At 40.4% G+C, this 17,191-nt stretch overlaps 1 protein-coding gene across 5 annotated transcripts in view; it reads right to left on the bottom strand.

Annotated features, from left to right (window-relative positions):
• TBC1D1 (TBC1 domain family member 1) overlaps positions 1 to 17,191 on the bottom strand; it is a 180,560-nt gene that overhangs the window by 101,584 nt on the left and 61,785 nt on the right. For all 5 annotated transcript variants that reach the window (XR_012645346.1, XM_074992595.1, XM_074992592.1 and 2 more), the window contains exon 3: positions 398 to 931. Coding sequence is in view for 4 of the 5 variants with exons in the window: in XM_074992595.1 (XP_074848696.1) it covers positions 398 to 931 (534 nt within the window). In the remaining variant the exon portion in view is untranslated. The remainder of the gene's footprint in view (positions 1 to 397; positions 932 to 17,191) is intronic.

Below are 17,191 nucleotides of genomic sequence, written 5' to 3'. Positions count from 1 at the left end.
TAGTTATAAAGTTGTTTCTGATGTTATTATTTAGCACAGTATACGTACACACACACATGTACACACAAAATCACAGAAATAAGTGAGTACCAGTCTTTACTTCAGACCACTATTAGTAATATTCCCTAATAATTTCTCAATGGTGTCTTTTAAATTTTTAGATGGTGGTGTTAAAAGCCATTTCACTTAATATGTTTGGGCAATGTAAAATAGGACTTTACATGGAATGATAACACTTTACAAAGGGATATACACAATTTTATGTTTAACTTAAGCTCCAGGAACTGCAAGAAGTTATTCCAGGAGGAACTCCCATCTTTGTTGGCCATTTCTTTCATACTTCCTATTCAGTGTTGGGAGACATAAAATGCCAGCAATAGTTGAAATCTTGTTTTACCGTGAACAACATAGTCCGGTTTCCTGCAATATCCGTTGGCTGCACAACGTTATGTCCACAGCTAAGTTGACGTTTTAGGTTCAGTGAAATCTCAGTTTCATCAAATGAGCTGGCAAAGCTGTTAGTCCTGCAGCTCCCACCTTGCAAGTCTCTCTTAAAAGAAAAAGAACGCAGTCCAGGCTGAGAGTGAGATTTCCTAATTGGCCTTCTCTCTTCTTCTTCAGTGACCAAGGGTTGGAAAACAGACCGCAATTTATCACTGAAAGATAATCCTCCAGAATTATTGGCAGCATCATGTTGTTGGGACAATGAATTAAATTCCAATTTTTTGGTACAGCTAACATGGTTAAATTTCTCAATACATTCATCTATTAGTGCTGGAGGTGCATTTTTGTGTGCTACTGTCATTCGTCCACAGAACAACACCTCAAACTTTTTGGAAAAAGGATCTTCCACTTCAGACAGATTATTCTGAAACTCATCTTGGCGAGCGATTTTTCTAGCCTGTCGAATGGAGCTGATAATCTCAGGCACCTATGAAAAAGAGGAAAATACACGATCAGCAAATGGTTCTTTATACTTAAAACCCTGGAATGCTAAAAGGAGACGACTAATGTCAGATTTCCACTTCCACTTTCCAAGTGCCCACTGACTTTGAGCGTCTCCTTTTCTTACAGACCACGTGAGGACATCATGAATTTCTCTCAGACAATATGTGCGCTAGCAGTTAAACATTATTCAACCAAAAATCTTGCATGGAGGATGCAAGGGGTGCTTCCCTAGCAAGAGATCATTATCTTCATCACAAATACACAATCAATGGACTGATCCATCAAAGTGCTGAGGATTTTCAAGAAAGCTGCTAGTAGCTTAGACTTCTTCAAATCACAATTTTTAATCATGCTTTAAATCAGCAAGCAGGAAACCTTGACATAAATCATCAATTTTCATTGCGTTTTGATTTGTACATTTTAGTTATTTGCCTGAAGAAAAGCTGATTCTCATTTGTTAATAACCATTAAAACATGTTGATTAACAACTAATTATAGCCTTTACACTGCATTTTGTGCTTCTTTTTGGTAACTAGGAGGACACAATACATCCACACGTATTTACCTAAACAATTATATAGCTTAATTTAAGTTAAATTGGATCTTCAATTTTTCCTTTTTTATGTTAAGAAATGCATCATTCACCATGTTGTGTGGAGAATAAAATTGTGTCTTCCAGCTTCAAAAGTTTTGGAAAACTGTTCCAGTGTATCTATCCCTTGCTCAAGGGACACCTGCATAACCCATTAAATCCAGGAACTCTGCTCTTCTGTACTTCTGTTTAGTAGAGAAACACTGTACTAAATTATTAATTTTATATTTGTGATGATTTTAATAGCTTATAACCAGTTAAAGCCTTGACATAGGTTGCTCTTTGCAAATTTAATTTAAATATAAACCTATTTTAAAATTAGACCTCTATTTAATAATTTAATTTTTAAAAATCACCAATTTTCATCCACTCTGGCCTCTGCCATCAAACCCAGTGTTAGTACAAAGTTCAAACTCAAAAAGGAAAGAAAAACAACATTCTGCAACACAACAGCAGCCACAAAACAATCTGGAATGGCAAGGATTTATATTACTGGCAGATTAATGGCAAATCTTGTTATAATCTTCATTGTAATACATCTTACCCTTAGATCAAAATGCTTTTGACAGAAAGTAACTCATTCACTTTGTTGTTTAATCCTAAAATTCTACCAGATGGGAATCCTTGCTAAATTTTTAAAAAGCAAAACAAAACAAAACACATTGGCCCACTGTCAGTATACCCATGTTAGGAAACACTCAGTTATGATCCACAGAACCATAAATTATAAAGCACACAAAAAAGCTTCAGAGGCCGATATTTTCATTGAATCAATAATAGCCGAAAATTGTTTCTCGTGTCAGAGGATGATATGCATGTGCTATTCAAACAGTCTGCCAGGTTAATATTTATATTGCATGTACCATACTCAGTTATGTCCCACAGCTTTGTGCCCTTTCACAGACCTTGACTGAAGTAAGGGATTATATTATACTGGGAAAAGATGTAGAACACACTGGTGCTATACTGTATTCAGTAAGTGGAGAAAACCGCAAGGCATTTAACAACCTAGAGTGATTCTAACAAAAGACCAGTACATATATGTTCTACAGACATCGATCTCATCTAGTGCAAGAAGAAATTTTGAACTAAACCCACCACTTTTAGGGTGATTATGTTAATGAAAATTTGACTGCTGATGTTGCAGCAGGATGCCTGGATTAGCATTCTGAAACATCAAACCAGGAGAGACCTATCACACAAGTACAGAGAAGACAAGGTATGCTTGAGTCCCAGAAAGCCCTTTTGGGAGGTCACCTTTGCTTTTAACAGACACACCAATGATTTTTATAACCATTAAATAGTTTTACCTTCGAGAAAGATCTCAGTATGATTTCTTATTATAAATAAGGAAGCATGGCAAAATGCATCACTCAAAGAGATTACAACAATGAATATGACAAATGACAACAAACAGTCAGGAAACATGACTTCACCCTGGAGCATGATACATGAATCATCAGTTAAATCATACATAGAGCAAAATGACAATGGGTCAGGACTTCAAAATTCTATTCCAAAATACACCACTAATTAGGTTAGCAGCCTTGAGCCTAGACAGTTCTGTGCCTGGATTTTGCCCTGTGCAAAATGAGGATGATAGTTCTTGTTACCCCCAAAGCTGATGGGAGGCTTATTATTTAATAGGTTTTACTGTGTATTCTTCCTGTTCTAGACTAGGAGAAGAAAACTGCTATGGGGGAATTTAAGCCGGTGTTTCTCAAACTATGGGACCCAACCCTTGGGGGTCGTGAGCAACTTTGGGTGGTGGTGGGGGGGTCACAGAGGGATTTTGTTTTTTCTCTTGCAAAAATTTGTGTCTCTCTGGCATCTCAACTGGCAATCCATTGACACTGATCATGTGATTAATGATAATCGGGCTCAGCTTCTCTTGCAAATGTTCACGTACCTCGGATGTATCCACTGAAGATCTAAACGCTGATCCCATGATCTCAGACACCCGGGTTAGACTTCTTTCGCAAATATTCGTGTGTCTCCAGTGTCTCTGCGATGCAGCCTACTGTTTACTAGTACAACATCTTTAGTGGCCCTTGAAGTTCCATTCTTTTATTAATTATTATAAATTTATAAGAACCATTATCTGTTATTTTAAATTTTTAGCCTTACAACATGGAAAGTGTTCTGTTAGCTGGTAAGTGAAAAGCTGACAACAAATCTACCAATATTGCTGATAAAAATAGGCCTATATCAAGAAAGTATGATGAAAGTTACATATCTTTTGGTTTCACCAAGTGTTTTTGTTACTGGCCTAGAACAGCCTCAATGTGTTATTTGTCAGAAAATGCTATCCACAAACTAAAACGACATCTGGAAACAGGTCATGAAGACTCAACTAACAAACTTTGAGATTTTTTCATTCGAAAAAGAGATGAAATGAAACAACAAAATGTGAGTCTGCTTAAATATATGAGCGTCCCTTCAAAATCACTTTTAGCTTCTTATCAGGTTGCATACGGAATTGCTCAGTGCAAAAAGCCCCATATGATTGGAGAAAATTTAATACTTCCATCAGCTGTATGGTTACAAGTATGTTGGAGGAGTCTAGTGCTAAACCGCTTCTAAGTATCCCTTTGTGTAATGACAGTTTGCCCCTGAATTGCAGATATGGCAGAAGATCTTAATGAGCAACCAACTGAAAAAATGAGAAGCAAATCATTTGCCATTCAAATAGATGAAGCAACGGATAACACTAAGGATGCTCATTTAATAACGTATGTTAGATTTGTTGATGACGGTAAAATAAATGAAGATTTACTCTTCTGTAAAGAAATTACTGGAACAAGTAAAGCTGAGGATCTTTTGGATATAATTGATATCTATAAGAAGTCAAACCTCTTACAGTGGTCAAACTTTGTGGGCATATACAATGACGGAACATGCTCTATGTCGGGCTGTCATAGGGGACATCAAGCATTAGTATGCCAAATATCTCCAGGTGCTGTTTGGACACACTATGTGATTCATAGGCAAGCTCTTGCTTCGAAAGATTTGAGCCCTGCATTGGCAAATATTCTCCAAGCAATCATGAATGTTGTGAACTATATAAAAACTAGGTCTGTAAAGGCAAGGATGTTTGCAAGGTTTTGCCGTGAGATGGGTGCTGAACACACTTCCTTGCTGTTTTACTGGGAGTCAAGATGGCTGTCTCAGAGAAAAGTTTTGACACTTGTTTTCCAACTACAGAATGAACTTCACCAGTATTTAATTGAGGAAAGGCAGAGTAGTGCACACATGTTTATTGACTATAATTTAAACGCGCATTAAGCATATTTAAGTGACACATTCAATAAGCTGAATGGTTTTAATACCTCACTGCAAGGTGGTAATAATAATATTCTGGAATTCTATGATAAATTGAGTGTGTTTAATAGGAAAGTTGAACTGTGGCAGATCAAAATGAAAAATTCAAATTGAGATATGTCTCCTACTTTAAAAAAATTTACTGAAAGCAATAACATAAGCATTAGTGAAGATGTGAAATTTTGTATTTTAAATCACTTTTCTTCTTTTAAATTTCACTTTAAAAACTATTATTCAGATATGGATATTGAAAAATTTGATTGGCTAAGGAACCCATTCGACACTAGACTAATAGTGGGTACTCTTGCTACTACCAAGAAGGAGCAAGAAATGAGAGCTGCTATCTCATCAACAAAACCCAGATTTCAAAAAATTATAAACAAGCTCATCCTTCCCATTAAACAATATGATTCCAAATTTGATATTTTTCATCTATTTCCAATAAAAAATGAGTTATCAAAAGTTACTGGCATATTTATTTCTTGTCCAGTTCTAATCCAAATAAAATGATTAGCTTTATTGACAGAGCAGCGAGGGTAAGGGGATTACACAAATTAATTTAGCATTTTATGGGGTTGCAGTATCACAAAGTTTGAGAACCCCTGCTCTAAGCCCATGGTGTCTGACCCTATAGTCACTATCCTCATGTGGCTATTTGGCCAGTTGAGTGTGTTTATTTGGCTTAAACAACATGTATATTTTCAGAATAATATCAGTAGTTTGCTATAGCAGTAGCCACTATAGTGGTTGGGCACCATGGTTTTAAGCGTATAATTTTTAGACAACCCATACACAGCGTCTGAAATATAAATATTTGTTCTTCTGCTTTAATTAAATCATCTGTTTTCCAGGACAGTCCTACACAGTGTGTATGTGTGTGGGAGCTGGCTGAGGAAGCACTGCCCCGTTTGGTGAAATTACATTTTTGTTTGTGTTGTTGCTCAACACTTTGTCTTGTGGCTTTGGAAGACATGTCCCCCTCCCCCAAAACAGTTTGTCTGATTTACAAAAAAAATCTGTATCCACTAATTATATATTTTAATAGAAAAACTGAATTAGAGAAGACAAAAATATAAGTATTCCAGGAAACAAAATTTATTTATGTACATAACAAGCTTCCTCTAGTTGTACCAATAAATCACTGTAGGTTTCATGTTGTGGACAATGGCATGCAACTAATTATAGCTGCAAATCAAGTAAACCCCTGTCCTTATTTGTAAGCAGCATATTGGGAAAGCAGAAAGAGACTGTTAAAAAGAGACAATCTGGCTCTTTAAATGCAATTGATTTAGATAAGATATTGATGAGAAGGGCTTTGGGACTCATAAAAAGTTGTTGCTCCATGAGAAATATTATCATTTTACAGAACAATATGAGCACGGCATAACATGGGTAATTAAAAGACATGATCTAAAGTTATTTAAAAACTAAACAACACATATAATTTGAATCTCTCTAATCAAGAACTCTCTCATCTGGCAAACTCCGTAATCTGGCATCATTTTAGTTAGCTTGATGACCACTTATTATGTGTGTTGCCACGTTTCCCGTGGTCCCTTAAAGTTTGTTGATAGATACCATTCCTGGTTCTCAGTGTTCTGTGCTGTTATTTAGCTGTAATTTACCATGAAATGTCTTCTAAGAGACAAGTAAGTGGACGGTGTTGGTAATGTGCTAGAAAATACTGACCTCCTGTCATCCAGCAAATTCTCTTGTCTGGCACTGGTTAGGTCCTGAGGTGCCAGACAAGAGAGGTTCAACCTGGACTATGACATAGGTTGAAATCATAAGAATAAGGGGAAAATTTAGGGTGCAAAATCCATGCAATTACTAGTTCCTGTACAGGATGTATCATGGCACACGTGACCAAAAACAGCACTCTCTCATTTAACTTTCATTATTTATCATTAGGATAGTTTGTGGCTCCAAAACCATGGACAAGACCTTGTGTTGTCACATATGTTCAATGGTTTCTCGGGGTCTGGGATATTGAAAAGGAGCTATTCTGAGCTTTGCACATTCACATGTGGAATCATTCATCAGCTTTCACTTGGTCATATTGTCACCGGTCAATATCAGGTTATGCCTGATATTAGTATTTTAGGTTAAGGTCAGTGCCTGGGAGGAAGAGTTCTGAAGGAGCCAGACGTGCCAGGTTAATTACCATTTCCTGACAGCATGTAACTCTGTAGCCTTTCACTGTGGTATTTGAAGGTTAGGGACCTTCACAGTCAAACAAGTTTCCAGACTTAACATTTTGGGTGGTGAAATGTGTCCAAAGAGCAGATGTCTTGGATCCTGCACCTGCTTTTTGTGCCTTCTTTCTATTAAACACATCTCACCTCACTGGTGGTGGTGCAATCCCTGTGAGACAATGCAGTCACAGTCTGTTGCAAAGTCCCAGTGATTATCTTACAGGATGGGTGGAGATCAGTGTCAATTTTGTGTGCCTGCTTCATGTGTAACCATACTGAGGGACAGTTCTCTGAAACTGTGTAACACTGAGACTGGTTGCTCAAAGTGATTTGGGTTCAACTTGACATTTCTGGAATTTAAAGTTCCTGAAGTTCAGTTGCTTTTTACAGCTTCATGTGCTCTCTGAATGTTTAGATTAAGCACAACATGACCCCCAGGATACTCTAGAAGTTTATATGCTTAAGGATTGTATGATCCCACAATATCTGGAGTTCTTCCTTGACCTGAAAGCTTTTCAGGTGGAAGGTGCTCACTTGTGTGTTGATAGGGTTGGCAGTGAGAAACTACGTGCAACAGTTTTCTCCAAGAATTCTCAAGATGCCAGTTACAATGTGCTTGGTATCCTTGGATCTTCACGACCTGCATAAATGAATCTTTGCACGTTGAAAAATTCCAGTTGTTTGTGTTAGATGTTAAGAAATAAGGGTGCTGTCACTGAATCTTGGAGCAAACCATTCTGTTGAGTTTGTCACTGACTTTACTGACTATCCCTATCAACAAAAAAGTGTTGATTGTCAAGTAGAGCAAAGATGACTTGGATCAAAATTCTAGCCAGTTACAGTAGATACGCTCAATAGTTCATTGGGTCATAAATAGCTGAAAGATCATCCAATGCAGTCCCGGTAATGTTCAGGTTTTGAAGCCATCTTTGATGTATTGAGCTAGACTTGGCACAGCATGCATGTCCTGGGTGGAAAGTGGCTTAGTCATTAGTCAGCTGCCTTCCACTATTAGCATTATTCCTTCCCCTATTATCAGCACCACACAAACCTCTTGTCTACCACCTTCTGTCACTGGTATAGTTGCCATCTCTGTATACTTGTCTATTATAGACTGTGAATGCCCTCAGTAAAGACGATCAAGTCAGAGAAAGAAAGATGACAGAATAGGATTAAAATAATTCTGGAATCCCTGACCAAACATATGGACTCCCTTCCCAATGTGCAGCTTCAACCACAGCTAGGGTGTTACTCCCATCTCTAGTTGGGCATTGCAGAGACGGGAAAGAGCTAGGCTACAAAAATACAAATTCAAAGTTATTTCTGTAGTGTAGACACAGCCCTAGAGAATTACTGCAATGACATAACTGTAACCATTGTACACGTGCATGCCTCCAGGGCGATCAGGCAAACCGATGAAACATGGTTCAAATATTTAATATAGACATTGGGTAAAAATTGAAAATTTACACTTGACTGTGCATTTAAATATCCTCTTTACTTGTTAAGGGGACAAGAGCTGGGGAGGGGGAGAAGTGGGGAGTGAAATACAATTCGAAGTAAGCAACTTTGAAGTTGAGCATCTACACACACCCTACTTCAAAGTAGGATGCTACTCCATTCCTGGGAACAGAGTAAGGACTTCGACGTTGGCCTCCTTACTTCAAAGTTAACTTCGAAGTAAGGGAAATTGTTTGTAGACTCTCAGCTGGCTATCTAGAAGTAGTGTCTAACTTTGAAATTAACTTTAAAATTAGTTCCTGGTGTAGACACAACCTAGGTCAGTGGTGGGCAGCCTGTGGACCATGGGCAGCCCACTGGGATTCCACTTGTGGCTTGCATACCCCAATCAGCCCTCCTCTCCCATGACTCGCGCACTAGGGCACTTTCTACTCCTCCCCCTCCCTCCCAGCACTTTCGGAGCACCGTGAATCTGCTGAGTCACACTCGAGTCTCCCTCCTCCCCCTCCCTCCCAGAACTTGGATGCCATGCATCAGTTGTTTGCCGCTGTTCAAGCTCTCAAAGGGCGGGAGGGAGGAAGGGTGGGGAATGGAATAGGAAGTGCTCCAGTGCCCCAGCGTGCAAGGCTCCTGGGTGAGGGGAGCAGAGAAGGAGTGTGCAGGCTGCAGGTGGAACCCCAATAGGCTGCAGGTTTCCCATCGCTGCCAATCACATGGCCCACTGAGACGAAGAAGGGCCACTCATGCAGCCCACTCATCTTGGCTACCCATTGCTGCTCTAGGTTGGCCGCTGGAACCTAATGTACATGGCAAGTGGACACACTTCTCCCTGTTTTTGCTCTTTGGACACACTTCGGTGTCCAGGCCAGATACATGTTTCACATTCTAGAGGAGGAAGTACTCTTAAATAGACACAGCACCAAAGCCCAGCTGCTTTTTATAAATGACATAATACCAGGAAATTCAAGCCCAAGGCAAAATAAAAACTCTCCCTCCCTTTTAAGAGCCATTGTGTATTTCTGAACGTGACGTTCATTAGCTGTTTTTAATAATAAGAACATAAGAATGGCCATACTGCGTCAGACCAAAGGTCCATCTAGCCCAGTATCCTGTCTGCCGACAGTAGCCAATGCCAGGTGCCCCAGAGGAGGTGAACCGAAGACAACGATCAAGCCATTTGTCTCCTGCCATCCATCTCCCGCCTTCGACAAAAGGCTAGGCACCATACCTTACCCCTTGCTAACAGCATCTAGGGACCTAACCTCCAAATATTTATTGAGCTCTTTTTTAAACTCTGTTAGAGTCGTGGCCTTCACAGGGTCCTCTGGTAAGGAGTTCCACAGGTTGACTGTGCGCTGTGTTAAGAAAAACTTTCTTTTATTAGTTTTGAACCTGCTACCCATTAATCTCAATTGGTGTCTTCTAGTTCTTATATTACGGGAACAAGTAAATAACTTTTCTGTATTCACTTTCTCCACACCATTCATGATTTTATATACCTTTATCATATCTCCCCTCAGTCTCCTCTTTTTGAGACTGAAAAGTCCCACTCTCTCTAGCCTCTCCTCATATGGGACCCATTCCAAACCCTTAATCATTTTAGTTGCCCTTTTCTGAACCTTTTCTAACGCCAATATATCTTTTTTGAGGTGAGGAGACCACATCTGCACACAGTACTCAAGATGTGTGCATACCATAGTTTTATATAGGGGAAGTGAGATATTCTTCATCTTATTTTCTATCCCATTTTTAATTATTCCTAACATCCTATTTGCTTTACTGACTGCCGCTGCACACTGCATGGATGTTTTCAGAGAACTATCCACTATAATTCCAAGATCCCTTTCCTGATCTGTTGTAGCTAAATTTGCCCCCATCATATTGTATGTATAATTGGGGTTATTTTTCCCAATGTGTATTACCTTACACTTACCCACATTAAATTTCATTTGCCATTTTGCTGCCCAATCACTCAGTTTGCTGAGATCATTTTGAAGTCCTTCACAGTCTGCTTTGGTTTTGACTATCCTGAACAACTTGGTGTCATCTGCAAACTTTGCCACATCACTGCTTACCCCTTTTCTCTAGATCATTGACGAATAAGTTGAACAAGATTGGTCCCAAGACTGACCCTTGGGGAATGCCACTAGTTACCCCCTTCCATTGTGAAAATGTACCACTTATTCCCACCCTTTGTTTCCTGTCTTTTAACCAGTTCCCAATCCATTAACGGATCTTTCCTCCTATCCCATGACCACCTAATTTACATAAGAGCCTTTGGTGAGAGACCGTGTCAAAGGCTTTCTGGAAATCTAAGTATACTATGTCTACTGGATCCCCCTGTCCGCATGCTTGTTAACCCCTTCAAAGAACTCTAACAGATTAGTAAGACATGACTTCCCTTTACAGAAACCATGTTGACTTTTGCTCAACAAATCATGTTCCCCTACGTGTCTGACAATTTTATTCTTTACTATTGTTTCTACTACTTTGCCCGGTACTGATGCTAGACTTACCGGTCTATAACTGCTAGGTTACTGGAATAGCTAGACTGGGAATTTCCCCTTATTACAGCTTTTCGAGTACATGTGCTGTTGCAAATTCCCAGCATGAGGAGATAAAACATTAAATTCACTGATTTGGGGTAAGCGCCTTTTCATGGCCTTTTTTTTTTTTTTTGGCATTGCAGATGATAGCATTTTCCAAGAAATCTCCCTCTCTTTTATCACCACGGCCACAGCCTTGCCTAACAGTAGTGATGACAGGAATGGGAATGTAGTTCAGCTGTCAGTGTCTTCAACCTATTGCATTCTCTAACCAGCACAGAGCATATCTAGACAATGTGGTAATACAAAATACTTGATTTACTCTGGCACTGCCCAGGTAGAACTGCACTGATGATGGGACAAGGGAATATTTCTCAGAAACACTTACGAAGACGAAGCCTGAAATGTGCCTACATATAACCAAATTACATGCATAATTGACACACTTCAAATGTATGTGGCCTGATGAAAAGATTTTTTCCTTACAATTCACAAATCAGAAATTACCAGAACTCATTCAAATCTCAGTTTCTTTTCAATTCCAGGAACATCCCTGCAATTAAGTAGCAGCTTTCAGGAGAGTGTCTCAGAGTTTTATACTTTACAACTATTGAGTCCTAGGACTCTGGTGTATTAGCTCTGCAATGGGCAGAGAGGGGTGCGTGAGCAGGCTATTATGGTGGTGTAACAGTTTGTAGATGGGCATCTAAGACTTGGAACACCAAAGACAACCTTATCTCTACTCTCAGTAGAGCCTCTGGACAGGACCAAAATCAGGGAAGGTGCAAAATGGTTTAAAACAGGGGTTCTCAAACTTTGTGATACCACGATTCCTTAAAATGCTAAATGAATTTGTGTGACCCCCCACCCCCACCCCACTCCACAAGTACAGCTAATTGTTTTATTGGGATTAGGACTGGACAAGAAATAAATATGCCAATAACTTTTGATAACTAATTTTTATTACAAATAGACAAAAAAGATCAAATTTGTATTGTTCAATGTGAAGGATGAGCTTGTTTATTGTTGCATAATTTTTGAAATTTGGGTTTCGTTGTTGAGATAGCCGCTTTCATTTCTCTTGCCACATTTACTTTGGATTGATATTTGCCTTTTATAGTAGCAAGGGCAGAAAAGCCTGACTTGCACAAATACGATGTTGCAAATGGGATCAGTATGTTCATAGCCTTTTTTCTTAATTCTTTGTACTCATTTTGCACATGATCCAAAATTCAGAGAGAGACATGGTTGAGAATTTTATTTTTAAAGCACTATCAAAAAAGATATCAATGATTAGCTCCTCCTCGGTTGTAGTGAGTGCACCAGCTATTAGTTTAGTGTCAAATGGGTTCCTTAGCTAATCAAATTTTTCAATATCCGTATGTGAGAAATAATTCTTAAAGTGAAATTTTAAAGATGAAACATGATTTAAAATACGAAATTTCACATCTTCACTAATGAGCGTGTTATTGCTTTCAATAAATTGTTTTAAAGTAGGAAACGTCTCAATTTCAATTTTCCATTTTGCTGTGCCACAGTTCAACGTCCCCAATAGATGCTTTCAATTTATCATAGAGTTCAAGAATATTATTATTACCACCTTACAGAGAAGTATTAAGACTCTTCAGCTTATTGAATGTCACTTAAATATATTAACGGTACATTGAAATCACAGTCGATAAACGTGTGCACTACTCTGCCTTTCCTCAATTAAATACTGGTGAAGTTTATTCCGTAGTTGGAAAACACGTGTCAAAACTTTTCCCCTAGACAGCCATCTTGATTCCCAGTAAAACGGCAAGGAAGTGTGTTCAGCACCCATCTCACCGCAAAACCTTGCAAACATCCTTGCCTTTAGAGGCTTGGTTTTTATATAGTTCACAACATTTATGATTGCTTGGAGAGCATTCACCAATTCCAGGCTCAAATCTTTCAAAGCGAGAGCTTGCCTATGAATCACACAGTGTGTTCAAACAGCACCTGGAGACTTTTAGCATATTAATACTTGAAGTCCTCTATGACAGCCTGACATAGAGCACGCTCTGGCAGTGCATATGCCCATGCTGTTCGACCACTGTAAGACATTTGATTTCTTAAAGCTATCAATTTTATATAAAGATCCTAAACTTTACTCATCCCTTCAATTTCCGTAAAGAAGAGAAAATCTTCATTATTTTACAGTCATGAACAAATCTAACGTACATTATTAAATGAGCGTCCTTAGCGTTATCCTTTGCCTCTTCTATCTGCTTCTTATCTTTTCAGTTAGTTGCTCATTAAGATATTCTGCCATATCTGCAATTCAGCAGCAAACAGTGTCATTACACAAAGGGATACTTAAAAGCTGTTTAGCACTAGACTCTGCCTGCATAGTCGTATCCAGATCAATAGCTGATGGAAGTATTAAATTTTCTCCAGTCGTATGGGGCTTTTTGCACTGAGCAATTGTGTATGCAAGCTGATAAGAAGGTAAAAGTGATTTTGAAGGGATGCTTATATATTTAACCAGAATCACATTGTTTCATTTAATCTCTTTTTCAAATGAAAAAAATCTCGAAGTTTGTTAGTTAAGTCTGCATGACTTGTTTCCAAATGTCGTTTTAGTTTGTGGATACCATTTTCTGACAAATAACACGTGGAGGCTGTTTATTCCAGTAACAAACACACTCATGAAACCAAAAGATATGTAACTTTCCTCATACTTCCTTGATTTAGGCCTATTTTTACCAGCAATATTGGTAGATCTGTTATCAGCTTTTTGCTTACTACCTTACAAAAACTTTTCCATACTGCAGGTTAAAAATTTAAAATAACAGATAAAAGTTTTTATAAACTTATAATAATTGGTAAAATAATGGAACTTCACATACACTCCAAGGACTACTAAAGACATTGTACTAGTAAACACTATGCCGCATTGGACACAGGAGACACACAAATATTTGCGAAAGAAGCCAAACCCAACTACCTGAGATCACAGGACCGGCGTTTAGATCGTCAGTGTAGACACTGGAGACGTGAACATTTGCGAGAGAAGCCAAGCCCGACTACTGGTAACCACATGATCAGTGTCAATGGATTGCCAGTTGAGATGCCAGAAACACATACATTTTTGCAAGAGAAAAACTGAATCCATCTGCGACCCCCCTCTAAGTTGTTTGTGAACAACCCAAAGGCGTCAGGACCCACAGTTTAAGAAACGCAGGCTTAGAGGATTTGTAAATTCACTAATGCAACAGTTCTGGGCAAATTATACATTTACTTAAGCATGTTCGGAAGGATTACTTCTGTTATGATTAAATAGACATTGAATGGAAGCACATACAGAAAGGTGAAATATACATGAAAACTATAAAATTAAGAAACCGTAAGCAACCCCTTGTCTTTCTATTGTTAATTAATCTAGTTAGAGAGAAACCAGCACCTACATTTTTTTAATATTTGTTTTTATTGGCTTCCTAAATTACCACTTTTATATTCTCAACTGAATCATGAGAAAAATGAATCATTATGTGCCTGGCAAGGTTTGTTTTATTCCATAATTTGTGATATTTTGAAAAGCAAGAAGCTGCTCCTCCTAGAGCGGACTCTCTTCCACTGGCAAGAAATCAACACTTTTCATTTGTTTCCAGGGGAACCAAAGGTTTCCCGATGGGGCCTACGCAAAGATGCACATTAAAATATCCCATATCTTTGGCCCTCAGTAGGTCCAAGAAAAAGAACAATAATCTATTTTAATTAAGAGCAATCTGTAACAAGTGAATGCAACAGCTGCCTTTTGGTAAATATACCAAGACTAAAAAAAGGCTATTTTCCTAACAAGAGATAAGTAGCAGGGTAATATATTCCACCAAAAATGAACAGTGTAATATGCAAAAACTTCACTGCCACAGGATTGCAAAAATGCCAGTAAGATTTTCAATGGCAGACACAGGCATTACAACACTGGGGGTTTGTCTGCACATTAGCATTTAGCGAAGATGCTGCCTACGCTGTTGGAAGCGTCTCTTCTTGGTGCAACAACTCCACCTTCCCAAGAGCCAGTAGCTATGTCAGGGGAAAAAGCCCTCCCACTGACAAAATGCTGTCTACACTGGGGATTTGTGGATATTCACAGCCCTGAGTAACGCAGCTACACCAATATATGTTCCTAATGCAGACAAACCCTGAGTACAGTGGTAACATAAAGAGAAGTTACTCACCGTAGTAATGATGGTTCTTCGAGATGTGTCCCCGTGGGTGCTCCACAATAGGTGTCAGGCTCGCTCGGAGCTGCAGATCGGAATTCTTCCAGCAGTTTCTCCTGGATCGCGCATGCGCTGGCGCACGCCGCTCCCTTGCGCGTCCCCGGCCACGTGCGCGATTCGGTCCCCGCCAGTTCCTTGACCAACCACCTCGGATGCTCCTGAAAGACACTAGACAGAGATCCGAAGCGGGGAGGATGGGCGGGTGGTGGAGCACCCACAGGAACACATCTTGAAGAACCATCGTTACTACGGTGAGTAACTTCTCTTTCTTCCTCGAGTGTCCCCGTGGGTGCTCCACAATAGGTGACTACCCAGCAGTAACCCAAGAAAGGAGGTGGGTAATCGGTTTATGTGCAGCTTGCCCCCGAAAGGACTGCTGTCGAGAGACGGGTATCCTCTTGGAATACCCAATGTAGGGCATAATGCTTGGCGAAGGTGTCATAGGATGACCAGGTCGCTGCTCTACAGATGCCCTTCAATGCGATGCCCTTGAAGAAGGCTGTTGATGCCGCCACTGCCCTGGTGGAGTGAGCCCTGGGCGGGGCCAGCACAGGAGTCTTTCGAAGCTCGTAGCACATTTTTATACAGGACACAATGTGCTTTGAGATTCTCTGTGAAGACAGAGCTTCTCCTTTTGACTTGGGAGTGAGAGAGACTAGAAGCCTGTCCGTTTTCCGGAAGGACTTAGCTCTGTCTATGTAGAAGGCCAACGCCCTCCTCACATCCAGGAGATGCAGGCATGCCTCCTTGCTGGAGCTGTGAGGCTTTGGGTAAAATGAGGGTAAAACTATCGGTTCGTTAAGATGGAACTCTGAAGAAACTTTTGGAACAAAGGCTGGGTGCAGCCGTAAGGTTACCGCCTCCTTTGAGAACACTGTGCAGGGCGGCGTGGCCATAACTGCTGCGAGCTCACTCACCCTGTGAGCTGACGTAATTGCAAGGAGGAAGGTTGTTTTCATCGAAAGGAGACGTAGGGGAACCGTGGCTAATGGTTCAAAAGGTGGACCAGTGAGCGTGCTGAGCACCAGGTCCAGGTTCCATGATGGCGGAAGCGGTTTCCAAGGGGGGTACAGGTTTACCAACCCCTTCAAGAACCTAGTAATGATAGGATGGGCAAATACTGTGGGCCCCTCCTCTGTATGACGAAAGGCTGATATAGCGGCGAGGTGGACTTTTAGCGAGGATAAGGAAAGTCCGCCCCTCTTGAGGTCCAATAAGTATTCAAGTATTACTGGTATAGGAACGTAGAGGGGAGCTAACTGCTTGGCGGAACACCAGGCTGTGAATTGAGTCCATTTCTGCTTATAAGTCTTCCTGGTGGAGGTCCTTCGGCTACTTTCCAGGACTTGTTGTACTCCCTCCGTGCACATACTTTCTAAGGAGCTGAGCCATGGATTAGCCATGCTTGTAGGTGCAGACTCTGAGGGTTCGGGTGCACTATGGACCCCTGGGCCTGCGTGAGTAGGTCCGGCGCCACCGGTAGGGGGAGTGGTGGGTGGTCCGACATGTGCAGAAGCAAGGGAAACCATTGCTGCCGATCCCACATTGGGACCACTAGTATGATGCGAGCTCCCTCCCTTCCGGCTTTCTGCAAGACCTTGTGGATAAGCGCTGTGGGGGGGAACGCGTAAAGTAGGGGGCCCTTCCATGGAATCATGAATGCGTCCCCCAGGGACCCCCGCCCCACCCCTGCCCTGGAGCAGTACTGGGGACACTTCTTGTTGTACTGGCTGGCAAACAGATCAATCTGGGGAAACCCCCATGTATGAAAGATCGGTCGTAGCAGATCGGCACGGATCTGCCATTCGTACATGACTGCGAAGCGCCTGCTCAGCTGATCTGCTTTCACGTTGTGAGCGCCCGGCAAGTACGAGGCTTTCA

This window comes from Carettochelys insculpta, chromosome 4 (assembly GCF_033958435.1).
Source record: "Carettochelys insculpta isolate YL-2023 chromosome 4, ASM3395843v1, whole genome shotgun sequence".
NCBI lineage: Eukaryota > Metazoa > Chordata > Testudines > Carettochelyidae > Carettochelys > Carettochelys insculpta.
This window is presented reverse-complemented; position numbering and strand designations above follow the sequence as displayed.